Below are 13,889 nucleotides of genomic sequence, written 5' to 3'. Positions count from 1 at the left end.
AAAAGAAATAATGAAAATTAGAACAGAAATCAATGAAATTGGAAAAAGGAAATCAATGCAGAAAGTGAATGAAACCAAAACTGGTTATTTGAAAAGATCAATAAAATTGATAAGACTCTAGCCAGGCTAATAAAAAGATAGGACACAAATTATTACTAAAGAAAGAGGGGCACCACTACAGATACCATAGACATTAAAAAAATAATAAAGGAATACTAGAACAACTCTATGTCCATAAACTTGATAACCTAGATAAGGTAGAGCAATTCCAAAACTTGCACAAGTAGACAATCTGAACAGGCCTACATCTGTTCTGCATATGTTAAAGACATTGAATCAATATTTAATAACCTTCCAAAACAGAAAGTACCAAACCCAAATGGGTTCAGTGGTGAATTCTACCAAAGATTTAAGGAAGAAATTATACCAATTCTCTACAGAAAATAGAGCCGAGGGAATACTTCCCAATTAACAAATCACATGATCATCCCAATAGATGCTAAAAAAGCATTTGACAAAATCTAATGCCCATTCGTGAAAAAAACTCTCAATAAACTAGAAATGGAGAGGAACTTCTTCAACTTGATAAAGAACATTACAAAAATGCTACAGCTAACATCATACTTAATGGTGAAAAACTAGAAGCTTTCCTACTAAGATCAGGAACAAGGCAAGGATGTCCTCTCTCATTACTTCTTTTTGATCTCATACTAGAAATCCTAATTAATGCAATAAGACACAAAAAGAAAATAAATGTTATACAGATTTTAAAATAAATGACAGTGACATGATTGCCCAGTAGAAAATCCAAAAGAGCCAACAAAAAAACTTCTGGAACTAATAAGTGATTAAGTGATTCCATCAAGGTTTCAAGATAGAAGGTTAATGCACAAAAGTTTATTGGTTTTTTTTATATTCCAGCAAAGAACAGGTGGAACTTGAGATTAAAAAGCACCATGCCATTTGCATTAGCATCTCCAAAAATGAAATAGTTGAGTATGAATCTAACAAAATCTGCACAAGATCTCTACGAGGAAAACTAAATAACTCCAATGAAAGAATTCAAAGAAACACTAAACAAATGGAGAGATATTCCATGTTGATGGATAGGAAGACTCAATATTTTCAAGATGTCAGTTTTTTTCCAATTTTCTTCCCAAAAGAGAGAAAAACAAAGTTGAAGGACTGACACAACCCAACTTCAAGACTTCCTATAAGCTATAGTGATCAAGACTGTGTAGTACTGGCAAAAGACTGGACAAATAGATCAGTGTAAAAGAATAGAGAGCCCAGAAATAAACCCACATAAATAGAGTCAACTGACATTTGACAAAGGAGCAAAGGCAATAGAATGGAGCAAAGATAATCTTTTCAACAAATAGTGCTGGAGCAACTGGATGTCCATGTACAAATGAATGAGTCTAGACAGAGACTTTACACCCTTCACAAAAGTTATCTCAAAATGGATCACAGCTCTAAATGTAAAAACAGAAATACAAAACTAATAGAAGATTGCATAGGAGAAAACCTAGATGACCTTGGGCTCGATGATGACTTTAGATACCACACCAAGACACAATCCATGAAAGAAAGAATTGATAAATTGGACTTCATTAAAATTAAAAACTTCTGCTCTGTGAAAGACACTATCAAAAGAATGAAAAGGCAAGTCACAGACCAGGCAAATCTATTTGCAAAAGACATCTGATAAAGGACTGTTATATAAAATATACCAAGAACTCTTAGGCCTTAATAACAAGAAAACAGACTAAAAAATGGATGAAAGACTTTAACAGACATCTCACCAAAGATGATTGAGATGGCAGATAAGCACATGAAAAAATGTGCCACATTATATGTCATCATGGAAATGCAAATTAAAATTAGATACCACTACACACTTTTCAAATGACCAAAATCCAGAATACTGGCAACATCAAATTCTGGTGAGGATGTGGAGCAACAGGAATTCTCATAAATTGCTGGTGAGAATGCAAAATGGTACAGCCACTTTGGAAGACAGTTTGGTGGTTTCTCACAAAACTGCTAAACGTAGTCTTACCATGCTATCCAGCAACTGTGCTCCTTGGTATATATTCAAAAAAGTTGAAAACTTATATCCTCACAAAAATGCACATACAGATGTTTATAGCAGTTTTATTTATAATTGCCCAAACTTGGAAGCAACCAAGATGTCTTTAAGTAGGTGGATGCATTAAAAAAACCACAGTACGTCCATCCAATTGAATATTATTCAGTGAGAAAAAGAAATGAGCTATTCAGCCATGGAAAGACATGGACAGACATTAAATGAATATTACTAACTGAAAGAAGGCAACCTGGAAAGTCAAAACACTATACAATTCCAATTCTATGACATTCTGGAAAAGGGAAAACTATGGAGACAGTAAAAAAAATCAGTGGCTTCAAGGGGTTAGCAGGGAGGAAGGCCAAGGGTTATTATGGACATATGGAGCAAGAGGATTTTAGGGCAGTGAAAATATTTCATATAATAATATAATGGTGCATACATGCCACTATGCATTTGCCCAAACCCACAGATATTTTGTGCATCATGTTAGGAAACTCCTATTTTTAAATCTGTTATTTTAGCAGACAGTCTCTATTCTATGTTTTATTTATGTTTTGCACACAGGTCTCAGCCTACTTTTATGGGCTGTAGTTCTAAAGCTAGTTTAATTTTCAGAGTGTTTGCAGTGTTGTTATGGCCTGTTTGGTTTATCTGGTGTTAGTAGGGCTTCTGTCTGTCCCTGATTCTGTTGCCTGAGGGGACAGAAGTGTTTCACCAGGTCGGGCAGCTGGGTGTCTCTCAATGGGGGATCAGTATGGTTGGATACTCCTGGTACCCCTGGATCCCCAGTGTCTCTGTGTGGAGGAGAAGAGTCTAAGACCAACAGAGACAAAGAACCTTCTGTAACCCAGCACTTGATGTGGCATCATCCCTCTCATGTCTTCTACCCTACCACCTCAGTATCTCTCTAGGCACAAGTAGGGAGTCTCAGGCCCAGTTGGGAAGGAGAATGGTTCTTTTGTCTAATGTTGGTGGTGGGGCTCCTAATGATTACCCCCTGTCAGTGGTGTTGGGCTCACCTAATGTTGTAGGGACTCCCATCCAACCTGGGGGAAGAATGACCCTCGCTGGGATGCCCTCTGTTGCTAGATTGGGGTCAGGAACTGCCAGATGGGTACCCTTCTCATGCTGAGTGCAGAGACGTAAGACAGATTGCCTTTGGGTCATTCCCTGGGTCCCAAACCAGTTTGCTTTCTTATCATCTTTCAAAGTTCTCCTTGATTATCTCTTGCATTATTTTCAGGGTGGGCTTACACTTGTGCTTAGCAAGGAAATGCAAGGAGAAATAGGTCTATGCCATTTTGTCAAGATCAGAAATCTCCCTCAAGTTTTTAGAGCGTAAAAGGGTCCTGGGATCACAAAGTTTAAGAACTTTTGGCCTTTAAAAAGTGTGAGCTGTCCATATGATTTGGAGGAACACCAATGAGCCCCATACCCAAAAATTCAACTTACCACAGTACTTGAAATTCTTAGTTATATACAAGCATTTTCCAAAGGGCTATGATAGGTGACGATGCTTTGGGTAACACTATAGAGCCACTCCCTCATCTGATTAATGGGTTATTATCCACTGCAAAGTCAGAAAGTTCTCCAGGGTGGGCCATAAGACTGTCAGGTAGGTCTGAGAAGAAAAGGTCAGGTTTAAGAGATGCTTTCTGTTCTGCAGGGGGAGCTGGTGTGAGGGCTATAGCTGCCTGCAGGGTTATAGACAAGGGGTAGGGGTGGAATGAGGGTACAGAGATCATGGAAAGATCAGAGGAAACAGTACAGAAAGACAAATTTCTGGCCCCCTTCCCAATTTTGCATAACCAAAGAATTTCTAATTTTATTTTTCTTAATGATAGCAATCAACCAAAAGGACATCAGGGAACTGACAAACTTGAAAATTACAAGAAAAATCAAACCATTGTACTGATTACCCCTGGTGTTCCAGATTTAATGGCCATGTTATCCATCACGGCCAGGCCAGCTGGCCCAGCTGCTTCTCTGCCAGAACTTGACTGTTTGCCTGGCAACCAATGTCTTGATGAATTGAGAGAAATGCTTTAGGGTAGACACCAGTGCAAGCACCTTCTAACTCACTGCAGTTTCCCTCTTCCCAGTGTTTCCTGATGCCTTCCTGGTTCCCAGTATGCCTCCCCCCAAAATGAAAGTGGCCAGCAGAAAGCAGCTACTCTTTCCAGTGGGATCTTCACTGGGGAAATCTAAGTGGCTCTCTCCTCCTCTCCAAGAGCCTGTCTCATTTCCCTTGGAAGTTAACCACATCTCTGGCTATGCCTAAATGATGACTTCCAAATGTCCTTAAAATGTCCGAAATAAAAAGGAGAAAAGAAGTCATGAAAGTTCCTAGAAACATTCCCCCAAAACAGAGTTTTGAAGATACTATTTGGTCATCATTTTTAACCTCCAGTTTGGGTCCCAATATCTGTTATGAGATTGACTAATGGTGGGAGATTATGACCAGGTAAGGTTTCCCCACCACATATGCACACAAAACCCCTTTAAAGGCTGCTCTTGGCAAAAGTTCTTGAAGACAGAGTAAGCACAGTTCTCACAGAAGGCAAGCCATGGAAGAGGCCACGGTGCCTATCAACAAATATCTATCATGTGCCTATTTTGAGCTGTAAACAGTGCTTAACACTGGGGAAACAATCATGAGGAAGACAGACACAATCTCTGCCTGCCCTATCAGTGCACTTAGAATGAGGATAGACAAAAATCAAAGACTAGGGCACTATAGATCTGATTTAAACATTTTAACATTTTAAAAAATAGAGCACATATAAATACATAGCGATCTGTGAAAGCTCAGCAATATCACCTTGGAATAAGAATGGTAACCTCTGAGACAACTACGAGATAAGTATTTTTAAGAATACTACATGTTGTACTGTAAATAGGTAATAACTGTCAAGGCAAAATCTCCAGACAATTTTAATGCCCAGATTCCCAATACTCAGCACCATAATCAATCCTTAAATTCTGAAGGAAAGATGGCTTTCAGAAATTGTCCATCTCTAATACAGCAACAATACACTTCACAGAGCCAAGAGCTATATATTTTCAGATTAACTTTTTTAAAATATCATGATTCAATTAACACACATGACTTCAACCTAGTCCAGCACTGCCCATGAGAACTTAGTGTAATGATGGAAATGTTCTGTCTCTGCACTGTCCAGTTCAGTAGCCATTACCCACATGTAGTTATTGAGCACCTGAAATGTGGTTGGTGTAACTAAGGAACTGGGTTTCCAGTTTTATTTTATTTGAATTAATTAAAATTTAGATACGCCATGTGTGGATAGTGAACAGCATCAAATTAGCCTTAAACTGAAGGTGATTTGTACATGTCAGGGAAAAAAAAAGTTCTCTTCCTTTGAATTAATTTACTCTAAATTGAGAAACTATTTAAAAATTGAAAAAAAATCTCTATATTAACAAGACTGTGAATAAATAGCAAAATAAAGATTCATACCTGATTTAGAAAAAAACTCAGATTTCTATTTCACTCACTGACATGGCTGAATTAAAAAAACAAAACAAAAACCACATGTGTGGTTGAAATAAGTGTAACTGCTTTTTAAATTCAGTGCTTATTATTACAGTAAAATAATCCAAGGCCTATACACTTAAATTCATCATTTTAAAAAGATTTTTGAGTGGTTCATGTTTTAGTAATGATAGTTCATTCATTTATTTAATGCCTACAGTGTGGCAGGCACTTTGCTTATAAAGGGGAATTATTATTCTCCTAATATACCACAGCAAACATAAACCCACAAATAACCATATTTAACCTGATGCATTTGAAGTAATTTAACTTCCAACAACTTCATGTATAATGCTTCATTTTTTAGTTAGGGAATAACATAACCAAGTGATCACTCACGCTTTGGATTTGACTGTAAAACCAAAGTTCAAATATATTATTTCTTTAAAACACATAGCATATGCCCCCAGATAGTGAAACTAACATTAACACGTCTTTCCAACAGGTGGCTAATATATACTACAAGTATCTAAAATATGTGTGAACTCTTTGCAGAAGACATTTTTGCTTAAAATTATTTTCCTGAAATGAAATTTAACCTAAGACGTTATTGGAAAGGTTTTTATTGAAAAAAAAATCTGTCTTGCTTAGTTATACAGAAAACTGATTTTAAATATGTATGTGAAAATAATTTCTGGATGCCTGGGGTTCTGGAAGATAATTCCTTCTTCTATTTTTCTAGCTTTATTGAGATATAATTGACACATAGCATTTTGTAAGTTTAAGGTGTACAGTGTACTGATTTGATACACTTGTGTATTACAAATTATTATCACCATAGTGTTAACACCTCCATCATATCATATAATTATTATTTCTTTCTTGTGGTGAGAACATTTAAGATCTGCTCTCTTAGCAACTTTCACATATACAACACAGCATAGTTAACTATAGTCACTATGCTGTACATTAGGTCCCAATTACTTATTCATCTTCTAACTGCTAATTTAACCAACACCCCCCAGTAACCATCATTCTACTCTCTGTCTCCATGAGTTCAGCTTTTTTAGATTCCACAGGTGAGATCATATAGCATTTGTCTTTCTCTGTCTGACATTTCACTTAGCATAATGCCCTCAAGGTCCCTGACATTGTCCCAAATGGCAGGATTTCAGAAGGTAATCTGTTCTTTCAACATTTACTATGTACCCACTATGCACCAGGCACCATGCTTGACACCAAAAACATCACATTCTCCCTGACCAGGAAACAAGTCCAGGTAGCACATCAAATGGCACACTGATGGAAACATTACCAGTTGTTTCTCAAGTCCTATCTGGATCAGATAATGGACAATACTAAGGCCACGTATAGATTACTGAAATCTTCCTTTCTCTGACCTCCATATGTATGTAAGCACAGCAAACAATACATTCTACCACATTTCCATTCCATCTGCCAGACTAGCACTACCACAGTTTTCCATCTCGATAGTACATGTACAGAAACACAGTATTCACTATAAGCCAACAAAACCAGTTATATGGTAATTTAAGAACAAAGGCTCTGAAGTATTTATTGGTCACTTTAATTGGGCCTTGTTCTAAAAGTCACAATCAAGTAAGAGCCTGACATCATCGTAGTAATTTTTTAAACAATAAGAAATTGTATACAAGGTATAAATCAGACGTAATGTAATATAAACATTTGCAAAGGGAAACAAATAAGAAATTCACCCAAATCTCTGAATGCCTGTGATTTTTATTTTTATTTTTGTATGTTTCCATATTTTTCAACCTTTCTACAATGGCCATAACACTACATTTGTAATCAGTAAAAATTATATACATGTTAGTTACAGTAAAAACATTATTGCACCTGTTCTAAAACTGGTGCCTATAGGCCCCAGTAAGTCCTCACATAGGTAAGTAGGTATTGGCTACAGGTGGGATCTTAGGGGCTGGTGCAGAAGGCCTAGGGGTCACCCAATTAGCTAATGACCAGAAGCTTTTTAGGAAAGGACAAAGAATTTCACTGTCTAAAGTTAAGGTTTAAAATGGATATTTCTGGAAGAAAGGAGAAAATGTGATGTGTTCCCACCAGGCTGGAAACTGAGAAAAGTAACTTTTTCCAGCTCTAAATACTGGTTATTTAACTGTATAAATGCAGTATTGCCTTCTGGTGACAACATAGAACATGTATGTTTAAATATTTAGTGATGAACATTTGGAGAACTATTACTAAATATCATATACTTTTATATGAGAATAAAATAGTATAATATTCTTTGTAGAAACCCCAGAAAATATGGAAAAGCTGGGAAATAAAATAAAAGTCATCTATAATCCCATTACCCAGATGAAATCACCACTCTGGTATTTAGCCTTCTAACAATTTATCCTAGGCAAATGTGTGTATCCTGCTTTTTCACTGAATATTTTATCCTGAGTATTTTCTTATGTCATTAAAAATGCTTAGTAAACCTCATGCTAATGACTGCCGAATAATAATAATAACTTAAAAATATCAATCTTATGTAAACAATGTTATTGTATCTACCATGGGCCTAACTTATCTTAAGAACAGATTCAAAATGCATCTGTTAGTTGCAAAAATTAGCTAAGGGATTTTTCTCCATTAGTGAAATCTCTTGGGTCTAACCAACATCAGGATTTTGACTCTAAAAAATGATCTCGTTCTGCTCAAATCCCTAAAAACACCCATACTGCACACAACAATAAATCACTCACATACTTTTCAAAATACAATCCGAAGCTTGGAAGTCTGCAACTCCTTAAGAAATGTTAGATACTAAAGCATGGCAGGCCCTCCAAGCCAGGCTCGGCCTGCTGTAGCAAAGCAAGTCAGTCACAGTGAGCGTAAAGGAAACACTAACATGAAATAGAAAAAAATATATATCCTTAGCACAAGCTTCGGCTTCAGTGTGAATTCGTCTGTTCACCTTGCAAACTAAAGGAAAGAAACTGCGATGTTTCTGAGAAAATCTTAATTCAGAAGCTACATAAAATAGTTGCATTTACAGTATGGCACGTATTTGCTAAGCAAGAATGCTGAAAATTAGTTTACTCAGCATAATAATCACAGTTCCTCTGAAGTACAAGAGGGGAACATTCTACATAAAAATTTTGTATCTCACTTTAAAAGGAAACTCGTTCACAATTATTATAGTGATTGGAAGATCTTTTCCTTACCTATGAGGCAGTTTAGGATCAGAAAAACCTTCCAAAATGCAAACACCATTGTGTCGACGCTAGTTGAGCACAGCCAGGGGCCGGTAGCTTGCCTGAGCTAGGCTGAGTCTCAGACTGGCTTCTTCAATCACACCGAGGTTTGCCAGGCTTATCTGCTGGCATCAACAAGCAAACAAGCCTCTTTGGGCTTACTTGTTGGGTACCGACTTTTCTCAGGGCAGATTTGTGTTTCTTTGAAACACTTTTCATGGGGTGTGTATCCTTGATATATTTGCTACTGTGTTAATAATAAACCCATGTATTTAAATTCTTTAAGCACTTTGTGCATAGATTCTCTAAATTGTATTGTTTAAAACCAATCTTATTAAAAAAATATACTTGCGGAGGCGGGGGCTGATGTAGTTAGAAGAAAGCCTATGAAAATAAAAGCTGACAAGGCTAATTAATTTCAACTATTTCCAAAAAACTCTTAAAGCATTGCTTCACTAACCTCCTTTTACAAATCAGGTTAGGAAATTGGTGTTCTAAGATTTTCTCAGGAGACGGGGTTCACAGGAAGGGCATGGGGATTGTGAAGCAAAAAAGCGTTTATTTCTATGTGAACCAACTCTGGACATGTCACACTTATTTGAAACCCTGGCAGGAGAATGAATTACATGCTTAGGTCTTCCAGGTTAGAAAACCTTGTAGTATCTATTCAGCCACCTAATTTTGCAAAATCAGGTGTATGAATAAATGCTTTAAGACTTCCACTGGATGAATCTGAATTTTGCAGAATTAGGTTACTGAATAGGTGCTTATAGGGTTTCCTTGGAAAGGGGGTTCACTAGGATGGGATGCAGGCTGCAGAGGTGAGAAGCCTTCATAAGAACATGAACTGCTAACAAAGTCCCTCTCCTGCTTTAGTTACCCTGAGATACACAAGGGCCTCCTCTGCCTCTTCTCATGAGATCTCTAAGTCCTGTTGTTTCCATCTCTACAACAGTTCTCAGATTTGTCCCTTTTCCAATCTGCCGCTTCCATCCTGGTCCAGATACCAGATACTCAGCTCCTCACCCCTGGTCTACTATAACAGCTTCTTAAATGGTCTCTCTGACTTCTTCCTGCTTCCTCCTGTGTACCAGCCACACACCAATGTTCAACCCTGATCCAGCACCTTCAACACCACCATTACGGACTCTTCCATCAAGTCTAAAGTCCTTCATCTGGATTCCCATCCTTCCAAGATCAGGTCCTCACCTCATTTGAACTTCAGTCATGTTAAGTCACCCACCTGAAAAATGCTGTCAAAATTTATTGCCTCAAAGTGTTCAGTCACATGGAACAGGTAGAAATTACAGTGATGCATTTTACAAACTTTAATTTACAGAAAATGTATGACTCCATCTCATGGATTTTCCCACTGCTTCTCAGAAAGACGTTTTGCTTCCAAGAGGCCTAATTCCTTCTTGCAACCTTCCTTGTCCATGCTCATGTTTGATGCCAGACCTTGTGTCCAAGTGAATTTCATCACTACTTAGAATTTTCTCCTCACTGCTCTTGCTATCTAAGCATATTCTTAGCTCAGATCAGTCATGCTATCCTATGTAAAAACTTTGATGAACCCATAAAGCACCCCTCTCTGGGCACCCCCATGGATAAATTCACATTGTACTTAGAGCCTATACCCTACAGTTGGCACTTGATTGCTTTCCTGTAGTTTCTTATTTATTAACTGGGTCTACCCAAAATCTAGTGGCTGTGAGCCCTCCAGGTCAGGGACCACGTCTCATACAGGTAGTTCGAGCTTAGGAAAGAGTGAGTCCCAGAATGCACCGGTAGCCCACTGACTGGACCCAAGAACCCAAGAGTGCCCTTTTGGCATTCCCGCCAAAGCAATGCCACAGACAGAAGTCTCCTTCCCAGGGCTATGCAGTCCATAGTCTAGCACTGGCTCGAATTCTAAGTGCTAAGCTATATAAAGCAGCAGAGGAGTAGGAGCAGCAGGAGGCCGAGAAAGAACATTCCTTTACCTTCCCAAGCCATATGGGGAGCAAGAGCCAACATTTTCCTCCCAAATAACTACTGCATGTCTTTGACACCCACCTCCTTTTCTGCCCCCAACCCTCATGGTCTCTGGCCCCTTATGTTCCTAAGTTGCCCTAAGGGAAGGTCTTACTCCCAAGAATATCTCATGTTCCAAAATTACTTTTCCCTTTCCAATCTTATTCCTCCCAGAGACACTTCCCTTCCTCTGTACAAGCAGACATCAGCTCCATGTTGAGGGGAAACAAATCAATTGTCATGGACATTCCCCAACCTGTTTACACTATTGAAAATAAAATGCTTGTTTTCCCCATATAAATCTCAAAACCAGGAGTATTAGGCAATGCAAAAGACAAATAGTCTGAGGGGAGAGGTTTTGCAAAGGAGGACAACTTGTAGGGCAGCCTTCTGGAGGTCCACACCAGCTCTTCTTAGCCTTGGTTCTGCTTTTACCTCTGAGTCTACCAAACCTCCAAAAGACCAATGTTTTCATATGGCTCCTCTGGAAGCATTACTGGCTTTTTCAGTGGTGGGGAGCTGGGATGGGGGAAGAAATTTCTAAGTCTAGTGTTTGTAAGCCAGGGGCTTCCTGTGTTTCCTTCCATGCTGCATAGGTGACCATAGTCGGGTGACATTATAATTGATCATTAAAACTAGGACACTTTTGAAAGTGGAAGGGGTGCTATTTACAATTACCAAGGACAGACAGTATAAACCATCACAGTCCCAGGAAAACTCAGATATCTGGCCACCTGCCCAAAGGGGAGTGTGAAGTACAAAGCAAGTGCTAAATAAGAGCTGGCAACTTAATTCAGCATGTCCACACTGGTTGGCCCTGAAATGGGTAGAGTGCAAAGTATGACTTAAGATTATTGCCAAAAGCCATCTGCACCAGGATCATACAAACACAAAACGCTCCAGTACATTCAAGTTGAAATGCCTACACTGCTGCCATATAGGACCTAACTGGGGCTAGTAGAATTCTGTTAAAACAAACTCTAAAAGATATTCTAAATTCTCAGTGTCGAATGTTGTTATTGACTATTGCTTAAAAGAAGTGGGGCATTAACTGGCACAAGGAATATTATTTAATATCCACATTTTTACAGAGCTTTATAATTTTTAAAGCACTTTTCCATTTTATCTTTGCAGGTGGCAATAAAATAAATAGGGCCTTCTCTGTATGAGAAAACAGAGGCTCAGAAACGTTGTGTCTTTCTCAAGGCCACAGAGCATGCATTAAACGCTGTCCCTCCCATCACACCACACAAGGGCACAGTGTGAATGAAATGCAACAAATGTGCTGTCTCCAGCATTCTTTCTTTGGTAACTTCTCAGAAACCTGCAGTATCTGACTTGTCCCTCATTTTTTTAACCTAAAAATTACAAAAATAATACATTTCGATTGTAAAAGAACAAAGAAGTATACAGAAAATAAAAAGAAAGTCTCCTTTCTCTCACCCACATGTGTAATCCCACGCCATGCTCACAAGCAATAGGACTTTTTCATTTTTCTAAAATCTTCTATGAACTTACACATTCACACACAAGGGTTTTTTTTTAAATATAAAGGTAACCATACTACATATATAGTTCTATGATTTTTTTCTTTCCCCTTGAAAAAGCATTTTTATTATCTCTTTATGTCACCATGTACAGCTACATCTATAGATCTACCTTATCTGTTTGAAGGCTGCATGGTATCTCACCATATGAATGTACCATAACTTGTTTAAACATTCTCTTGTTGGTGAATTCCTAGGTCTGTTTTGGTTTTTCACTATTATAAACAATGGTGAAATTAACATCCTTTTGCCTATATCTCTGCCCATTTGTGTGCTTAATTTCTATAGATTAGGTACTTAGACATGAAATTGGTGGATCACAGGGTATGCACATTTTAACTTTTGGTACATTCTGCAAAATTGTCCACCGGAAATTCAGTAGCCTCCTGGCCTATCTTCTAGCCTCCAATCTTCTTCTTTCTCAATTCTATCCTTTATAATCCTGCCAGATAAGTTTTCCTAAAGTTAGATTTAATTGCATCATTCTCATACTCAAAAATCTTATATGACTCCCCATCACTTTTTTGTCCGGACAAAAGCACTTTTATCTTATATTCGATATGTACCCAGCCTAACTTTCCTGTCTGTTTTCTGCTATTTGTAACCAAAGAATGTCAGAGTCAGCTGGGTCCAGTACATATGCTATGGTATGCTGTGACTCTAAGGACCTGGCCTAGTAATGTTTGGAGAATTTACATTGTCAAGTTCATGGTCTGTCTTATGGGAAGTCTCCAAACAAAACAGAATATTCTCAGTTCCCCAAACATATACCTCACTTTTCCACTGTGCCTTTACAAGACTTATCCCTCCTCCTAGATCACCCACCCCACCAAGTCTAATTGTCAAAAATCTACTCATCTTGTGGGCATCAGCACAAATGCTAGCTCCTCCAGAGACTGTCTCCTGATTCCCACATGACATGATGTCACTTTTGCATTAGTTAATACCTTCCGCACAACACTTAGAAGATAGCACAGCTATTCATGTACTGGTCTTCTTCATATCTCTAAAAATGCAAGCTCCTAAAGAGGATAAGGAAGATAAGGACCATGTTTGGGTGATTTTACACACACACACACACACACACACACACACACACACACACACACACACGCACTGAGCTTGTTATAGGTCAGGCATTGTGCTAAGTGCTTTATTTGCATTATCTGATTTAATCTGTGTCACAGCCTTATCAGGTAGGTAGCATTATTACCCCTATAAACACCAGAGTCAGGCCTTCAGCCCAAGTCAGCTGCATCCAGTACATGTGCTACGGTACACTGTGACTCTAAGGACCCGGCCTAGTAATGTTTGGAGAATTTACATTGTCAAGTTTATGATATGTCAAAGTGACTATTTGAGAGGGCAGCCCTCAGTTGGAGGTGCATGATCTGGTATATTTGTTGGAAAACAAGCCTACAATAACGTCATAATCAGAAACAACAAACTTTCTTATCCCAGGTTAACACTGAGTTGCCTTGAAAACAATAAAGAAGTGACAC

General features: G+C 38.2%; 1 protein-coding gene across 2 annotated transcripts in view; it reads right to left on the bottom strand.

Moving 5' to 3' along the window:
• The window catches only part of VSIG1 (V-set and immunoglobulin domain containing 1), a 31,577-nt gene extending 22,608 nt beyond the window's left edge, over window positions 1–8,969 (bottom strand). Inside the window, exon 1 of one of the 2 annotated variants that reach the window (XM_036924929.2) lies at window positions 8,798–8,969. In XM_036924929.2, coding sequence (XP_036780824.2) covers window positions 8,798–8,846 — 49 coding nt within the window. In that variant the 5' untranslated portion in view covers window positions 8,847–8,969. The remainder of the gene's footprint in view (window positions 1–8,797) is intronic. The other variant, XM_036924930.2, reaches the window with a different exon arrangement.
• Between the last annotated feature and the right edge of the window lie 4,920 nt (window positions 8,970–13,889).

Source organism: Manis pentadactyla, chromosome X (assembly GCF_030020395.1).
Source record: "Manis pentadactyla isolate mManPen7 chromosome X, mManPen7.hap1, whole genome shotgun sequence".
Lineage (NCBI taxonomy): Eukaryota > Metazoa > Chordata > Mammalia > Pholidota > Manidae > Manis > Manis pentadactyla.
Note: the sequence above shows the minus strand (reverse complement) of the source record. Positions and strands in the feature narration are given on the sequence as shown.